At 47.6% G+C, this 16,763-nt stretch overlaps 1 protein-coding gene across 21 annotated transcripts in view; it reads left to right on the top strand.

Moving 5' to 3' along the window:
- The window catches only part of PTPN3 (protein tyrosine phosphatase non-receptor type 3), a 147,273-nt gene that overhangs the window by 20,713 nt on the left and 109,797 nt on the right, over positions 1-16,763 (top strand). For 6 of the 21 annotated variants that reach the window (XM_089913544.1, XM_089913558.1, XM_030761632.2 and 3 more), the window contains exon 1: positions 13,169-13,669. The exons of 2 other annotated variants lie outside the window; for them this stretch is intronic. In XM_089913544.1, coding sequence (XP_089769670.1) covers positions 13,351-13,669 — 319 coding nt within the window. In that variant the 5' untranslated portion in view covers positions 13,169-13,350. 13 more of the 21 variants (XM_089913547.1, XM_022579098.3, XM_030761631.2 and 10 more) reach the window with 11 other exon arrangements.

The following is a 16,763-nucleotide window of genomic DNA, read 5'->3' as shown; positions in this document are numbered from 1 at the left end:
GGAAGAATGGGGGCCAATGCAATCTCAATCTATACAACCTACCACACTCATTTTTCAGGATAGTGGTCATCTTGAAAACACATATTAATGACTTTGTTTTTTGTCTTCTCACAAAGAAGCTCCATAAAATCAAGGACTTGACGGTGTTCCCAGAACCTAGAACAGCGCATGGCAGATGGTTGGTGCTAATCAGTAATTGTTGAATGAAGGATGCCTCTTGCTGCCTCCTGCTTACATTCTCACTTCCCAAGAGATGGCGTCCGATTAGACAGGGTTGTTAAAGATGGTACAGGGTGCCAACCAAGGAGTTTGGACTTTACTCAGTGGGCAGGCCCCGGGGAGCCGTTGGAAGTTTGCAAACAGAGGAGTAACCTGTTCAAATCTGTGCTTTAGCAAGATTAACCTGTTACCAGATTTCGAGAAAAAACTGAGAGGAAGCTGGAGACCAGTTGGGAGGATATTTATAGGAGCTCAGGTGAGAGGTAAGGAGGTCCTGGAGTGGAAGGAGGAGTCTGGGAAGGATGTGAGAACTATCATGGGGGTAGAATGGAGAGAACATGTCATTTTCTTAGATGACAGGACAGGGAGGCATTGGGGCTGGGCGCCCAGGCAGTGGGCAGATGGTCAGTAGATAAGGTGCAGGTTTGTGTGATGGAGTTGATCTATTAGGTTGGGACGTGTTGAGTTTGAAGTGCTTCGGGGATATCTAGCTGGAGGTATCTAGTAGGCACCAAAAATGCAGAACTAGCCTTCAGAAGAGATTTCTCATGAATATCTTAATCTGTTCATTTATATCAAGTACTACATTTGCATATGATACCCACGTGGGCAAACTCTTCTAAACCTGCTGGATATCCCCACGAGCTAAAGATCAGGCAAAGCAGCTTGGGGTGAGTTGTTTGGTTTTCATTAAGTCTCCATATGGAGGAGAAAAGGGCAAAGGACAGCAGCAGGGAATCAGATTCAGAGAGAGACACTTGACCTGTGCCAGGCATGAGCGCCTTTCTTTCTCTAGAACTTGAAACCCTGCCAAAGACAGCCCCCGGCTTTCATAAAATCAACACATATTTATTAGTCCCTCCTCTGTGCCAGGCACTGTGCTCAGGGCCAGAGACAAGGGGATTAATATGGAAAAGTCCCTGCCCTCGGGGTGGGAGAAGGGCAGAGACTTCCAGGCTTAGGTAAGCGCAACCAAGGGATACAGGAGCTTGGATAAACGTTCAGTGGGCATTAAAAACGGGTTTCCCTGGTGGCGCAGTGGTTGAGAGTCCGCCTGCCGATGCAGGGGACGCGGGTTCGTGCCCCGATCTGGGAAGATCCCACATGCCGCGGAGCGGCTGGGCCCGTTGAGCCATGGCCGCTGAGCCTGCGCGTCCGGAGCCTGTGCTCCGCAACGGGAGAGGCCACAACAGTGAGAGGCCCACATGCCGCAAAAAAAACAAAACAAAACAGGGGCTGGTCGATTTTGTCTGACTAGAGCATGGAAGATAGTAATAGACACCAAAGGTTCACGAAAAGTCCAGGTGGATGGGGATGGACAATTATCCAGAACATTCCAGATACAGAACATAACTTGAGTCAGGGCTAGTGACAGAGGTGAACCAGCGGACTGCATTAGTATTTTGGAAGGGCTGACACTTGAGGGCAGGAGGAAGGGGAAGGAGAGGCCAAGGTGATGCAGGACTCAGATCGTGCCCAGCTTTGAACCCCAGGAGAAGGAATTAGAAATGTAGCCAGGATTTTCTGTCCCTGAAACATTTTACACAGGGATCCTGAAAGTCTGGCTTTCCCTTCCTTAGGAGAACAAGGTAACTCATAATAAATCCTGATTGATTATCTAAAAGTAGATAAAATATTTTAATCCCCTACATGATATAGTCATGCCTGGTCAAAGGCTTACAAATTATGTGCATGGTGTTTTCAGTTTGAAAACGCCTTCACGCATCTTACCTCATCCAGCCTTCACAGTATTTGAGTCGGAGGTGTTCCCAATATCTCATTGACATATGAGACCATTAGATTTAGAAGGAGTCCCTAACAACTACTTCTCACGATAAGCATGAAAACCTTTCTTCAAAAAGCCTTAAAGACTAGCGTGAGAATGTCTAACTAAGGAAGTCTGTCTTCTCTGCTCTCAGGAATGAGAAAAGTGTGTTTGGCTCTCAAATGATTTTCAGAGAACTGCGTTGGTTGGGCCAGTGATTTCCAAAGGCCCTTCAGTCTGTGGACCAGTTGCATTGGATTCACCCAAGAGTGTTCGCTCCCCAGGTGACTCTGATTTACAGTCACCTAGAAAAGTGGTCATTTGACCTCTTTTGGTTGCAAGAATAACTTGAGGCCTTAATGGTGAAAATGTGTTCCATAGGCCTCCTGTCTTGGCATAACTCAGGTAGCTTAATTACCATGCAGTTTCCTGGACCAGACCCAGATCTATCAAATCAGAATCTCCAGAGGTGGGACCCTGGAATTTATATTTTGAACAAGCTCCCAAGATCTGCATGTTCATTTACTTATGGATATCTCTTACTATGTGACAGACGCCATTCCAGGCATGGGAGTGTAATGGTGAGACAGACCCACAATATCCCTCCCCTAAAGACACTCACATTTTGACTCAGCTCTTTGAATGCTGGGGTCTGACAACGGCCTTAACATAATGCACGGTTGCTGTATGACTACAAGAGCCAATATGAAAGATGGACATCTCAAAGAATCCCAGAATAGACACCCAGCTGGGCCCAGGCAAGCCAGGGATAAAAGCAGTTTGGAAAAGAAAGGTCACAAGGCAGAGGCCTCGGCAGCAGGAGCTCCTGTTGTGGCGGCCCCAGTTATCTTGTGCTGGTAAGAAACCACTCTCAAGACTCAGTGGCTGAAAATGACATTTTTTTTTTTTTTTAAATTTCTCATGATTCAGGGTGTTGACTGACTGGTTCTTCTACTGGTCTTCTCTGGGCTCAGCTGAGACAAATCTGGCCTGACTGGACCTCTCTCCATGGAGTCCTTTATCCCGGGCTTCTTAATGGTAATGGCATGGTAGTCCAGGGTTCCATGAGGGCCAGCCATAGTGGCAGGTGCCTATTAAATATCTACTTGTGGGGCTTCTCTGGTGGCGCAGTGGTTGAGAATCTGCCTGCCAATGCAGGGGACACGGGTTCGAGCCCTGGTCTAGGAAGATCCCACATGCCGCGGAGCAACTAGGCCCGCGAGCCACAACTACTGAGCCTGCGCGTCTGGAGCCTGTGCTCCGCAACAAGAGAGGCCGCGAGAGTAAGAGGCCCGCGCACTGCGATGAAGAGTGGCCCCTGCTTCCTGCAACTAGAGAAAGCCCTTGCACAGAAACGAAGACCCAACACAGCCATAAATAAATAAATAAATACATACATAATAAAAATAAAGGAATTCCCTTAAAAAAAAATCTATTTGTGACCTGTCTGCTGATGTCCCATTAGCCAAATCAAGTCACTTTCGCTTAGCCTCAGTGTGGGAGAGGACTACACAGGTATAGGACACCAGGAAGTCACTTCTTTGGGGGTCATTAGTGTAACACTTGACCACAGTTTCTCTGGTTGTCTCTTTTTTTTTTTTAATTAAAAAAAATTTTTTTTTTTGGCCGTGCCACACACCTCACGAGAACTTAGTTCCCTGACCAGGGATTGAACCCGGGCCCACGGCAGTGAAAGTGCGGAGTCCTAACCACTGGACCAGCAGCCAAGTCCCTCTCTAGCTGTCTCTTGATCTTGGGATCTCTTTGTGTGCCTTCTCACTTCTTTCCCTGTGTTCTCCAGTTTAAATATCTATGTGAGGGGACTTCCCTGGTGGCACAGTGGTTAGGAATCTGCCTGCCAATGCAGGGGACACAGGTTCGATCCCTGGTCCGGGAAGATCCCACATGCCACAGAACAACTAAGCCCGTGTGCCACAACTACTGAGCCTGTGCTCTAGAGCCCGCGAGCCACAACTACTGAGCCCGTGTGCCACAACTACGGAAGCCCGCACGCCTAGAGCCCGTGCTCTGAAACAAGAGAAGCCACCGCAATGAGAAGCTCGCGCACCGCAATGAAGAGTAGCCCCTGCTCACCACAACTAGAGAAAGCCCGCACGCAGCAACGAAGACCCAACACAGCCAAAAATAAATTAATTAATTTTTAAAAAAAAGATTACTTCAGTGTTAGTGTTGCTTAATAAATAGCTAAAGAGATATTTTTTCCTCCTGAATGGGAAGGATACTTTCCTTTGCTCCATATGCCAAGGCTGGCTTTGCAGAATGGGTCCATTTCCTCCTGCTGGACAGTCCTTGTCTGTCCCCATTTCCGTGCGGGGACATGGACAGCCAGGCTGGGTTGGGTTTTCAGTGGCTCCGCCAAAGCTGGAGACAGAGCAGTACATGTTCCCACGGTCACCTCTTTATCCAAAGCGTGGAAAACTGACTTCATAACTGGCACAGGCTGTGTTTGGGTCAGGAACCCAATATTAACTACAAAGACTGACCTCAACCCAGTGAACTTGAAAAGAAACTAGATAACACTGTTGGGAAATTGTTCCCTCCTGTGAACTGGCATTTGAAATAAGTACTAATATTATGCACATTTTTTTTAATGCCACTGAACGAAGTGTAATGGAAAATAATACACTGGCCTTGGGAAGTCAAGGGACTTGGGCTGACTTGAACATATCAATAAGGCAATCCAATTTCAACTAGTCTTCTCTCATATCACACGCTTGGTAGGTTCCTGGTTCCCTCTAGGCTCCCAGCATAAGAAGAAATGATGGTAGCCGACTTGCTCAATTGTATATAATGTGTTCAGTGTGAATCTAGAGGAATCTAAATGCAGAAGGAGGGGCCCCTGAGTCTGCCTATGCAGTCAAAGAAAGCTGGTTACTCAGACTGGACACGATTGAGAGACAGATGAAGGCTGCCCTCAATGCATCTATCCTACAGTGGGAGGATGAAATATCGTCACAAGCGCTGACAAAATCGGCCAGCTTCCCATATTTGAGACTGTTTATGATTCTAGGTCACAATGAAATTGAAACCATGAGACACTAAGTGGGGTTTAGCATCCCCACTCTATTCCCTGGTAATTTCTATGTTGCATTTTACTCACTCTGTTATTCCTGGTCCTGATGTCTAAAGATGGAGCTCATGGAATTAACTAGCTCAGCAACCCAGGTAGACAACAAAGCGGTCCTTGACCTGTAGACCTTCTGCCAGCACAACTAGGTGACTCCCGGGTGTGAAGAGGCAGGGTTGATGTCCTAAATCCTTGAGTTGTTTCACATAGAAAATGAGTCATAGTGATATCTAATCACTAATTAATTATACCTTATCTGGGACACCACTGATCACATTGCTCCCTAATCTACCTATCTACAACCATTTGTGTCTCTTTTCTATCCCCCTGTTGGTCAATTAATTATCAAGCTTGCATGCAAAATTCTGGAAGAAATTCCAGAAGGACTTTAGATACAATGTAACGCTTCTTGCTCACTGCCGAAAGGCCAGCAATTTTTCAGAAGAGGCTCATAGCCCTTTGCATACCTTGCTCAGAAATTATAGTCACAGCCCACATAATCAGAAGATCTCTAGCCCCATTCAGGGGATTCTCCAAGAGCCTTCCAAAGGGACGTGCATGTGTATAACTAAATGCAAGTCAAAATGAGATGACTCCTGGGGTAGAGGAGTTTGAGAGCTCATAACCAGTTGGGATAATCCAGGAAGAGGTAGCTGGTAAGATGGATCTTAAAGGATGGATAGGATTTCTTTTTTTTTTTAATTTATTTTTTTATACAGCAGGTTCTTATTAGTTATCCATTTTATACAAACTAGTGTATATATGTCAATCCCAATCTCCCAATTCATCACACACACACACCCCCGCCACTTTCCCCTCTTGGTGTCCATACGTTTGTTCTCTACATCTGTGTCTCTATTTCTGCCCTGCAAACCGGTTAAGGATGGATAGGATTGCAACAGGCAGAGATGAGAGAATGAGTCATTTCAGGAGGTTGATATGGGTGGCCTTCATTCTTCAAGGGGAAACGAGAACAAGGTTTGTGCTTGGGCTTAGACTGGGATGACCAAGGCTGGACAAGGTGGTGGCATCAAAGACCAAACTGAGAGAAGCTCACAGAGGTGAAAAAAATGGAGACAGAGTAATGTTTCCTCAGACAGAAGCTGGAGAACTTCACCTTGGAAGGGGATTTTAGGATGAAGAAGAGCGGCGTCTGTGTCGGCTTTGGTGGCTGCCACACGAAGTCAATCCCCAAGCACCATTCGGGCATCTTGGCAGGAAATCAGACGACTCTCATCAACCCTTACCTTGTATGCAAAGCTGATACGCCTTAGGAGCTCTGCTGTCTCTAACCAAACACAGATTTCTTTAACTTCACATGTGACTCATGTTTACAGAGGCATCGCTGGATAGTCTGTTTGGACTGTGATGCAGTGACTATGTGTACCATGGAAAAAATGAGAAAGACATCCTAGCAGGACGCCAGAGCGCAGTTGAGGAAATCCTGTGATGTGTCATCCATGCAACGCTAGAAGGTCACCAGAGCACGGGGCAGGCTGAACAGCGTCCCCTGTTCTTGAAATGTCACCAGGGGGTGGGAGCACAGTTTTCTGCCGGGCCCAGATCAGGTTTCCAGCGTCTCAGGGATGAAATGGTCAGCCAAGCTAGGAGAGGTTTCAGATGACCGCCTTTTCCTGAATGCAACTCAGTCGAGGCCTGGGTTGTTGCAGTTCCCCATCTTCTTTCTCTGGCCGTTTTGTGACCAGCTGTGTCAGGAAAGCATGACTCTTGATCTTAAGGTCACTGAAAGGACTTTAACTTCTTGTCCGTCCTCATCCAAAACTCTTCTTTTCTCTTCCATTCCTCAGCCACATGCATTTCCAAAACAGGAGTAAGAGTTCTTGACTTACAGCTGTTTCTTTGGAGCAAGCTATACATTGTCAGGCCCTGGTCATACTTACAGCCGTGACTTGTCAAGTAACCTATGCTCTGTGCTTCGTTAGCAAAATTGAGAGGGAATCAAAAATGTAAAACAATTTTTAAAATATATTGTGCACACATCATTATTTTTTTTCCAGAGAGAACTGGTTTACTTTGAAATAAGTTATATGTCCCACAGTAGATAATTCAGAAGGTACACAAATGTTTATAGCAAAAAGTAAACACCCGTCCCTCTCTTGCCCCACTTGTCCAATTCCTCTTTGGGAGGTAACGACCTTCCTTGTTTCAGTTTTGTGTGTACTCTACATATTTCAATGTGTTTGTTTTAAGGTCCACTCCTCTAAGCAAACATGACCACCACTATGACTGCCACCGTTACTGCCTCCTTCCAGTCCCATGGTTAGCTTGTTCTTGGCCCCAGGAGAGCATGGTTAGATGGATGCAGTTGGAGATCCAAGGTCAAGGGCAGAGAGCCTGAGAGCTCTCTATTAGGGGGTCCATATTTGCCTGAAGGGAATGCTCTCTCTCCACATCTCTTTCCCTCCCCTTCTGCTCCTCTAGATACGCACCTCCTTTAAGAAGCTGCTCTTGTCTGTAGTCCCATTCATCAAAGCATCAGTGATACCTACAAGATCATCTCTTAGTAAAATTTCCCATCCTTTTCATTTATTACTCAGACTATGTTCTTGGTGTGCACACGTTGGAGGCTGTAGGACAGAAGCTATAAAACTTCAGTGTACATGAGATTCTTATAGTTAATTATAAAATGCAGGTCCCTGGGTTCCACAATCAGAGATTCAGAAGGTCTGGCCTGAAGCCAGGAGTCTGCTTTTTCACAAGGACCCCCTTCTCCCAAGGTGAACTTGATATATGGTTCCTGGATCAAACTTTTAAAATGCTGCCTTCATTATTGTTCCTGACTCCTTTCGCTTGAATCGTCTGTTAAGGAAACCCTGAGTGTTTCCTTTATCATTGCCGATTTTTAAAAGCCGTGACCTATGTGTGGCCTCTTCTACATTGCCTGGGTGTTTTTCTCTTTCTCTTTCTGTTCTCGGGCACTTGAACCTTCAAGGTGTGGTTGGGAGACTTGACAAACCCATTCTCCCTGGGTTTTGTAAGATGACACCACTCCTTTCAAGGAAGGCCACTGCTTAAATACCATCAGCCACAGCTCAGGACGCCAACTTTCACCCTCTGCATTTCTCTTCACTTCAGAGTCAGATCTCAAAGTCCCTAGACTAGCGTTTCCATTTTACATGCAGCGGCAAATCTATGTGGTGGTCCATGGGGCTATTATGGTCCTTTTGGTCTTCTGGCATATCTACAGCACGTGCACAAGAAGAGTGTTTTTAAAACTCAGGTCTGTGTATCCCTGAGGGTTCGCTCATGTATCCTTGAAGGTCTGAAAACCCTCTGAGATAATTGTTGAATGTTACCTTTCCATTTTGATGACACTATTAAAAACATATGCATGATCTGGATCCTGTGGCTGACTCCCTTACAACGGAGGGCTGCTGCATGAATTCAGTTCCCATATTCAAAGGGACAGTTTAAAGGGACAGCATTTAACTTTTGGTGTGTTGACAAGCACATTTGGCTTCCGTCTGGCTCAGACTGAAAGACTGAATCCTTCCTGGGGGTGACAAGGGGAGGGCCCTCAGGTTCTGGCTCCTGGTGCCTCTTTGGCTTCATCTCTTGCAGCCTGCCCCTTGCCCCATCAGCCTCCTTACTGCAGACGTGCTCCCTTAAGGGCATTTCTACTGTTATTCTCTCTGCCCAGAAGGTTCTTCCCCCAGATATCTGCATGAATAATTCCCTCATCTCCTTCAGGTCCTTGCTTAAGTGATTAACTTTCTCAGTCCTATTTCAAATTGCAACTCCCCACTCACCCCACCTCCATCCCTGTGCCTATCACCCTTACCCCTGGTCTCTTCACATACAACAACATTCACTTATTCATAATGTGTGTTGTTCATTGTCTGGCTTGCCCTGTTAGCATGCATGCCCACAAGAGCAGAAATGGTTGTTTTGTTCACTGATGTCTCCCAGGCACTTAGAGCAATGCGTGACACACAGTAGGTGTTTAATAAATATTTGATGAAGGAATGAATGAATGAACAACAGTCACCTCATCTCTGTTCTTGTATTTATGCTCAATTTGTTCATCGGTTTTCCAGACAAAACTCCTCTTTTGGCAGTGATGATTTGCAATGGAAAGACATTTTTTAATGGCTAAAACTTTACACTTAAAAATTCGTGTTTCTCAAAGTGAGATCTATGTGGTCCAAGAATTCCAAGAATGCAAGCTGAGGGGATGAGGGGTCCCAAGTCAGACTAACACGTCTCTACAGGCTCCTGACTTGACCACTTCCTCTCCCTCCCTCCTGGGCCAGGGACAGCCTGTCGCGATCTGCCACCTCCGGACAAGCACAGACAGGCCTCTGTGAAAGGAACCTCTCATGTTTTCGCCCAGTTTGAGTGTCATTTTCCCTCTCTCTGCCTCGCTTTCTTTGGCTTGCCAACTTTCAAGTTTGTTTCATTTTTCCTGATAATAAAAGAAACACACTTACCGTAAAACAAGATTTAGGGACCTCTAAAGACGTACAAAGAAACAGATGCCCAAAGACTTGAAATTTCCCTGATTTGTAAAAGATACCTTCTGTATTTTGTTTCTCTGCTTATAAATGCAATACGCAGACACAGCCGCCCCCATTAATATTTTGGTGCATTTCTTCCTAGTCCTTTTTCTATGTGTATGTATTAAGAGGAAATATCGGAAGTTGCCAATATTCAACCATTGTTGACCTAGGAAATGGCGATTTTATATGGTATATCCTAGTCATTCACACAGTTGAAGCCATACTATGCGTATAATTTTACATCCTATTCTTTTCACTTGTCATTATAACAGCACCACTTGCCCATGTATCCGTGAGCTTGCGTTAACAGCACAAATAATTGATGAGCATTAGCATCTCAGCTGGGAGCCCAGCCTCATAAATCATTGAAAACAGTCCACGTGGTGCCCAGGCTTCCTGAGTCTTGATGTGAATGACAATCGCAGTGATTCTTCCAGGAAACTCGTCCTAGAAACGCCCTCAGCCAATTGCCTGGGTGCAGTACCTGGCACCAGATTTTCTGCCCAAATGGCAGTTTCTGGGAATGCTGCTAGTAACTGTGTCCGGTCGTTCATCTTGTCCCTCTTAAATGAATTTGTTCCTTACCAGTGATGCATATTGGGTTTGTGGTATGTCTTCCTCTCCAATGAAATGACTCTCTTTGGCTTTTTGTGTTTACTGTGGTTTGTTTAGTGGTTTCTGGGCCAGGTACAGTCTACCAGCATGATTGAAAGAGAGACCTGACTTTTTTTAGCTTACCAGCTGTAGGAGGGCTGCTTTTAGGGCCCTGGCTTTCTCTCTGCAAACACCATCACACTATCAAGTCTGTACTTTTTCATCACAGCAGAGCCCTGAGGAGTCCATGGACCATGTGGTGCCTTTATGTTGTGATCCTGCCTCCAAAATGATTGCCCAGGGACAGTAATCTAGGTGGGTCCTCATTATCTGAGACTTGGGATAGCCCTGTGCCTCATTGGGTCTCTATTTGCTCTAGATCTGGCTGGGTTCAACCACATAGACTAAGAAGATTATATGTCCATCCAAAAGTCTCATTTGCATAAGGTTTGGGAGCTTATAAGATCAACTGACATTGCTGATAATAACATTCTGTCACTCCAGGTGCAACAGTTTAAAAGGATGAACTTTAACATTTTGGCCCCAAGGATAAAACAGTAACAGGAGACCAGAACATTTAAAGGTAATCTACAGCGTATAAACATATCAAAGGGGTAGAGAAAATAAGGCAAAAAGACACAAAAAATGAAATATGCGGTCTCTCTTATGATCGATACATGGCAAGCAGAGAGGCAATATTATAAATATTGACCCTGGCTTTGAGGTTAGTCCAACTTGCATTCAAATCCTGACCCTGTCCCTTACTAGTTGTGAAAGGCTCCTAGACTGCTTCCTTTTCTGTAAAACTGACCTAAAAACACCCACTCTGCAAAATGACTATATGCAGTAAAGACAGAATATGTGTAAAATATTGATCACACGTGAGCTTGATAATAGTAGTTATTATTGTTACTATTAGACACACAAAACTTCAAGAATTTTTGATTTGATCTTTTAAATGTTTATCATTGCAAACACAACACTGGGACAGTAACAGATAAACTTAAAAAGGAAAACCAACCTCACTACCCACCAAAATCAGACTATTTACATTTTCCCATATTTCCATTACACAGGGTATTTGTATTTTCAGCCTTTTTTCACCTAACATTGTACTGTAAGTTTCCTCCTGTTGCAACACAGTTTAGTGTAGTGTAAAATAGTTATTATTTCAACAAATATACCATAATCTAATTAATCATTCCTCTGTTTGTGAACATTTATTTGCTTGGGGAATATTCTTTCCTTTTGTTCCTGTTTCTGCTATGGTGAGTTGAAATGCACGGTTTAAAAAATATTTAGGTCTTTTTCCTTAGGTGTATAGATATTTTTTAGCTCGAATTTGAGCACTGTATAAGCTACTGAATGTTCACTGTGGATAGAGAAGAGGTAGCTTCAGCCTAGTTTCTAGTGTAAGGCAAATTGGGACAACTCCAAGAATCTTCATGTTTATTAACCTCAGTTTCCTCATCTCAGCACTTGACAAACTGGTATGAGGATGACCGATAATTGAGGTAGGCACCCAAAAAATGGATATTTAAAGTGGACTAAACCTGCTCACGTTCTTGATTTCATTCATTCCCCACACAGGGCCCAGACCGAAACGGTAGGTATTCATATTATTTGAAGCACAGGGGTAGGTATTCATATCATTTGGGGTAAGGTTCTTACCCCAGGTCACACAGCGGCTGGGAGAGGACGAAGAACGTCTTTCGCGGATTCTGAATTCCCAGCTTTCCCACTGCGCTTTGAAAACAAAAAATGCCCCCACCCTAACTGAGGGCGGGAACTGAGGGGCTGAGGGTCCAGCTGAGCTCCGCGGGAGGTGTCGTGCGCCCCGCCAGGAGGCTCCGCCTCCCGGGCTCTCGGGCCCCGCCCTGCTCCGAGCATGCCCAGTGAGCTCCCCGCCGTCCCAACGGTGCCGGGAGAGCGCTGCAACTCCAGGTTTTGCTGGAGACCGGAGGTCCGGGGGCGGGGGGCGGGCCTGGGCGGGTCCTGTTCCGGGGACTCCCTGGCTCGGTTGAAATTCCACCGACGAGACGCTCGGGCGGCGTCCTGTGCAGGGGCGCAACTCGGGGGCAGGGACCGAACTGAAGCACCAGGTGCTGCCAGCTGCCGCCGAATGGTCCTAGGCCCACAGGGCCCTTGGACCCTCAGGCATCTGGTCCGGACAGGATGATTACAGCCGTCACTCCATCCTTTCATTCACATATTCATTCAACAAACTGTTTTTGAGCACCTAATGTGCCAGGTGCTGTCGTAGGGGCTGGGACAATGTCGTGAAGACGGGCAGGGCTACAGCCCCAGAGCTAAAATTCCAGAGGTGAATACACAATAAGTAAGCAAATCAGGGGAAAAGCAGTTACCGACTTCATCTCCTGCTACTTTGCCCTGCTTGCTATTTCCTAAGCAGTCCTGCGCCTTAGTGTCTGCACTGCCTGATCCCTCTGCCAGAAATGCTCTCCCCAATTTATCTGCGTGACTGAAATGTCTGACCACGTCATTGAAAACTGCACTCCCTCCACCCCAAGTTTCTTCTCCCCTCGTAAAGCATATCACCTTCTACTACGCAGTTTGCTTTTTTGCACGTTTATTGTGTATCGCCTGCCTCTCTTCCGCCAAACTCCGGCAAGGGACAAGATTTCTGTCTATTCACCACACGTGAAGAATCAGAGTAAGTGATCAATAATTATTTGTTGAATGAATTAATGGATAGTGATAAATGTGAAGAAAATAAAGTGAGGACATGGAACAGAGGGCTAACTTAGTAAGGTGGTCAGGGAAGGCCTCGGAGAAGGAGGACCTACGTGCAATGAGAAGGTTCCAGCCACGGCAATAGCTGGGCAAAGACGTCCCACACAGAGGAGGAAAGGCATGTGTAAATGTCCTGAGGCTAGACAAGTTCTGAGTGTTTGATGGACAGAAAGGTGCTCACGCGGCTGCAGGAATGCAGGAGCCAGATCAGGTAAAGGGCCCATAAGTCTTGGGAAGAAAGTTCAAGCCAGGAAGTTTCTAGTGGAACGGGATGGGCACTGCACTGGGAGTCAGCAGGACCCCAGCTGGGCAAGACTTCTCCTTAAGTCAAAAATTTGTTTATCGCCGGCTGCTCGACATTCCTAGGCATAAAATCACTTAGGGCTGGGCACACAGTAGGTGCCTAATAAATGGTAATGGAACGAATGCCTGCGTGCATGCGCGAGGGGACACCGGGCTGCACGGAACTCGGCAAGAGAGCCCTGGTGGCCCCGGGAGACGCGTCCGAGCACACCGGCCTCGGGTGGGGGCGGGGGCGTCCCGCAGGGCGTTCCGGGAGCCCGCCCCCCGCCCGGCGCGCGGGCCCGTCGCGGCCAGCCGGGCCGGCGGGAGCCGCCCGCGGGCGGCACTGGGCATGCTCAGACGGCGGCCAGGTCGCGCCGCGAGCGAGCTTCTGCGCCGCCCGCACGCGCGACCTACCTGGGCGCCCCGCGCCCCCAGATGCTGCAGGTACGGGCCGGCGCGACCCCAGCGGGCTGGGGGCAGGGCACGGGGCCACCGGGGGCCGGGGTCGCGCTGGGCGCTGCCCCGCCCCCACCCTTCCCCAGGCGCCCGGCGAACGCGCGAGCGGGCTGGCGGACGCGGCGGCCCCGGGTTCCCGGCGCCTCGTCGGGGCGGGGAGGGGCGCCCTGGCCGCGCTCACCTGGTGGGGCGCGGGTGGGAGGGAGCAGGCCGGGCCGGGTGGGGCTGGGTCCCGGCGATCCGGGAGGGCCCAGCGGCCGGCGATCCGGGAGGGCCCAGCGCCGCCGCGACCGCGGCCCCTGCCCCGGCCGCCGAGGGGTCGCACAGCCCGCGTGGAGCCAGCCAAGCGCGGCGGCCAGACCTTCTCGGCTCCCAGGGCGAATTCGCCTCTCGGCTTTCAAAGATGGCATTTCCTGGGCCTGGCACGAACTCCAGCGCCAATAAATCCTCCCCGTTCCACGGGTGATACGGAATAATTTATCAGGTACCTGCGATGAGACAGCTGCAGTGGGGGAGTGTATGTGAGAGCGCCCAGTCCCCCGGAAATTCCCGTTTTCAGCAACCTGAACTTACTGAGAAGTTGAGGTTGCCTTAAAAATTCATGGGAAGTTGAGAAGACTTGACACCTGGGTTTTCCGAGGTGGTGGAAAGAGCTTGTGACTCGGAAACTGGAGACCTCCATTCAGGTTGGGCTCCCTCTTGGCCAGCTGGTGACCTTGGGGCGAGTTGTTTAACTTCTCTGATCTTCATTTTCCTCCCCTGCAAACAGCCCGTAATAATGCCCACCTCGCTGGGTTGTTGGGTGGATTAAGTGGGATAAATTATGTGGAGGTGTTTGGCACCGTGCCCGGCCAAAGCAAACAAGCAGTTGGCATGATGGGAATTTAACTCGTTTAGAGACCCTCGTGGCTCCCATTTCACCAGGAAATTGGAATTACGAAAGCATCTTCAGGGCCTAGTGCCAGATTGACAGACCCTGTCTTTGTGCCCAGGAGAACTTCTACTGAAATCTTTGGAAAAACAATTTAGCTGAATTGTAATCGGAGAGCACCTTCTTTAAAAGCAGTTTTATACATTCAGAAACTCCAGAAGTTGGCAGTTCAGCTTGACTTACAAAAGAGCTGTTTTGCAAGATGATCCATCTTGCAAGTGTTTAAGTAGATGATGCTTTGAAAGTAAAGCCTAGTTAGGAAGATTTCTGTTCTAAAAAGCTCCCAAACCCAGCTTTCAGTGATTATTTAAATTAGGGTTTCTTTCACAATGTTAGCATTTGGGGTTCAATAATTCTTTGTTGTGGGGCCTTTTCTATGCGTTGTAGGATGTTTAGCAGCATCTTTGGTTTCTACCCAGTAGATTCCGGTAGCAATCCCTTTTCCTCAGTTGTGTCAACCAAAAATGCTTCCCGACGTCCCTCCCTGTGCGGGGGCAGGGTGCAAATTTTCCCTTTCTCCCCCCTTTAGAACCACCATGCTTTCTGTCATCAGCCTATCTGAGTTGTTTGAGAAGTTCGTCTTATGTTTTTACTCTAATAACCAACCTTTGTATAGACTTGTAGAACTGCACAGAGTACATCCATGTGCATCAACTGATTTAATTTTTACAACTCCCCTGTGAGGCTGGTGTTATTCCCATTTTACAGGTGAGGAAACTGAGGCTTTGAGCAGTCAATTACACAGTATGTGGTGTAGCTGGGATATAACTCACGTCATCTGGTTCCACGGACAGGTCTTTTTCTTCTGCATCAGGCTGCTCTTTATTGTATTGAGACTTTCAAATAGGTGGCGTTCCTGATGATTAAATCAAGATGTAAAGTAGATTGGAAGCTGGAAACCTTTCTGGCTAGTTGAAAATTAACAGTAAGCTATTATCTGACAGAGAGTAGGTCATTCTAGTTAAATATTCTAGTTTATAGTAAGCTCCCATAAATCCTGCATACGGTTGATGGAATACCAATGTGCAGAGAATTAAGAGTAGAATAAAACGTGCCTAATACTCTGTATTGATCCTGCCTTGTCCCTGGTGATTTGCTGTCTCCTAAAACCAACTCGTATATGCAAATTAGACATTAGCTGGAATGTAAAAGGTCAGGTTACTGAAGGCATCTCAGAGTGGCTGGAGTGACTGAGGCATTCCGTTCAGCAAGTATTTATTGAGCTGCTTCTACATGGCAGATGCAGTGCTGGGTGGGGATGCAGAGTGGGCCAGTGGACTCCAGTGAACCCGGGGTGCCTGGAGAACTTCTCCTCAAGGAGAGGGCAGGTCTTGGCCAGGCCAGACACACAGGAGGCCAAGGTCAGGGACAGCTTGGGGTGGGAGAAAGAACCTAAGTTAACACAGAGTCCAATCCAATTCAGGATCCCACACTGCTTCACCATCCTTTTTTGAGCCCCCCATTTCCACATTTTATCATAGAGAAGGTATTCTGGTGGCTTTTAACATTCCCATTCAAGTGTCAGGAACCTGGTCAGAGATGAATCTTATCTCTGAAAGAAGTTGGGCTTCCAAGCTGGTAATTGGTCTCAGGGGATTGAGACCAGCTCCTTGATTGTTGACTGTGATCTGGGAGGTTCTGCATGCATTGTTTAATTTCAGTGTGCTCCCTCTCTCCTCTTACAGTTGAGGAAACAGCTAGCAAAGGTAGTGTGGGACCAGGAGCTAGAGGGACGAACTGGGACCTTCTGAACTTCGGGTCCAGGCACACGAGGAATTCCATTTTCTAGGATGGACATAATCTACCAGAGGACTTTGGGGACTGGAGGGAACAGGAAGACAAGGCACCCTACCCACCCCCCACCAACCTCGGGGTTTGTGGCATGTTGGGGGATGGGGGAACCTGCGATTTGTGGTCCTTCCCTCTCTCCGTAGGTAAGTGCCTGTTGATCGTAATCCCAGGGCTCACCTTCCTTCCTTCAGACAATGGTCCTGGGAAGCAGGGCCACCCTCTTCATCTCTTCACAGGGGCTGGAATGCCGAGGGCAATCCCCCGGCGTTGACAGGCTGGGAGTGTGGGGCAGCCAGCTGGTGTAGCTTCCCAAGCCTGGGCTCTTCTGACCAACTCTAATAGAGACAAGATCAGACCAGG

The sequence above is a fragment of the Delphinapterus leucas genome, chromosome 6 (assembly GCF_059928025.1).
Source record: "Delphinapterus leucas isolate spDelLeu-1000000601 "Yukka" chromosome 6, BTC_Dleu_Yukka2, whole genome shotgun sequence".
NCBI lineage: Eukaryota > Metazoa > Chordata > Mammalia > Artiodactyla > Monodontidae > Delphinapterus > Delphinapterus leucas.
This window is presented reverse-complemented; position numbering and strand designations above follow the sequence as displayed.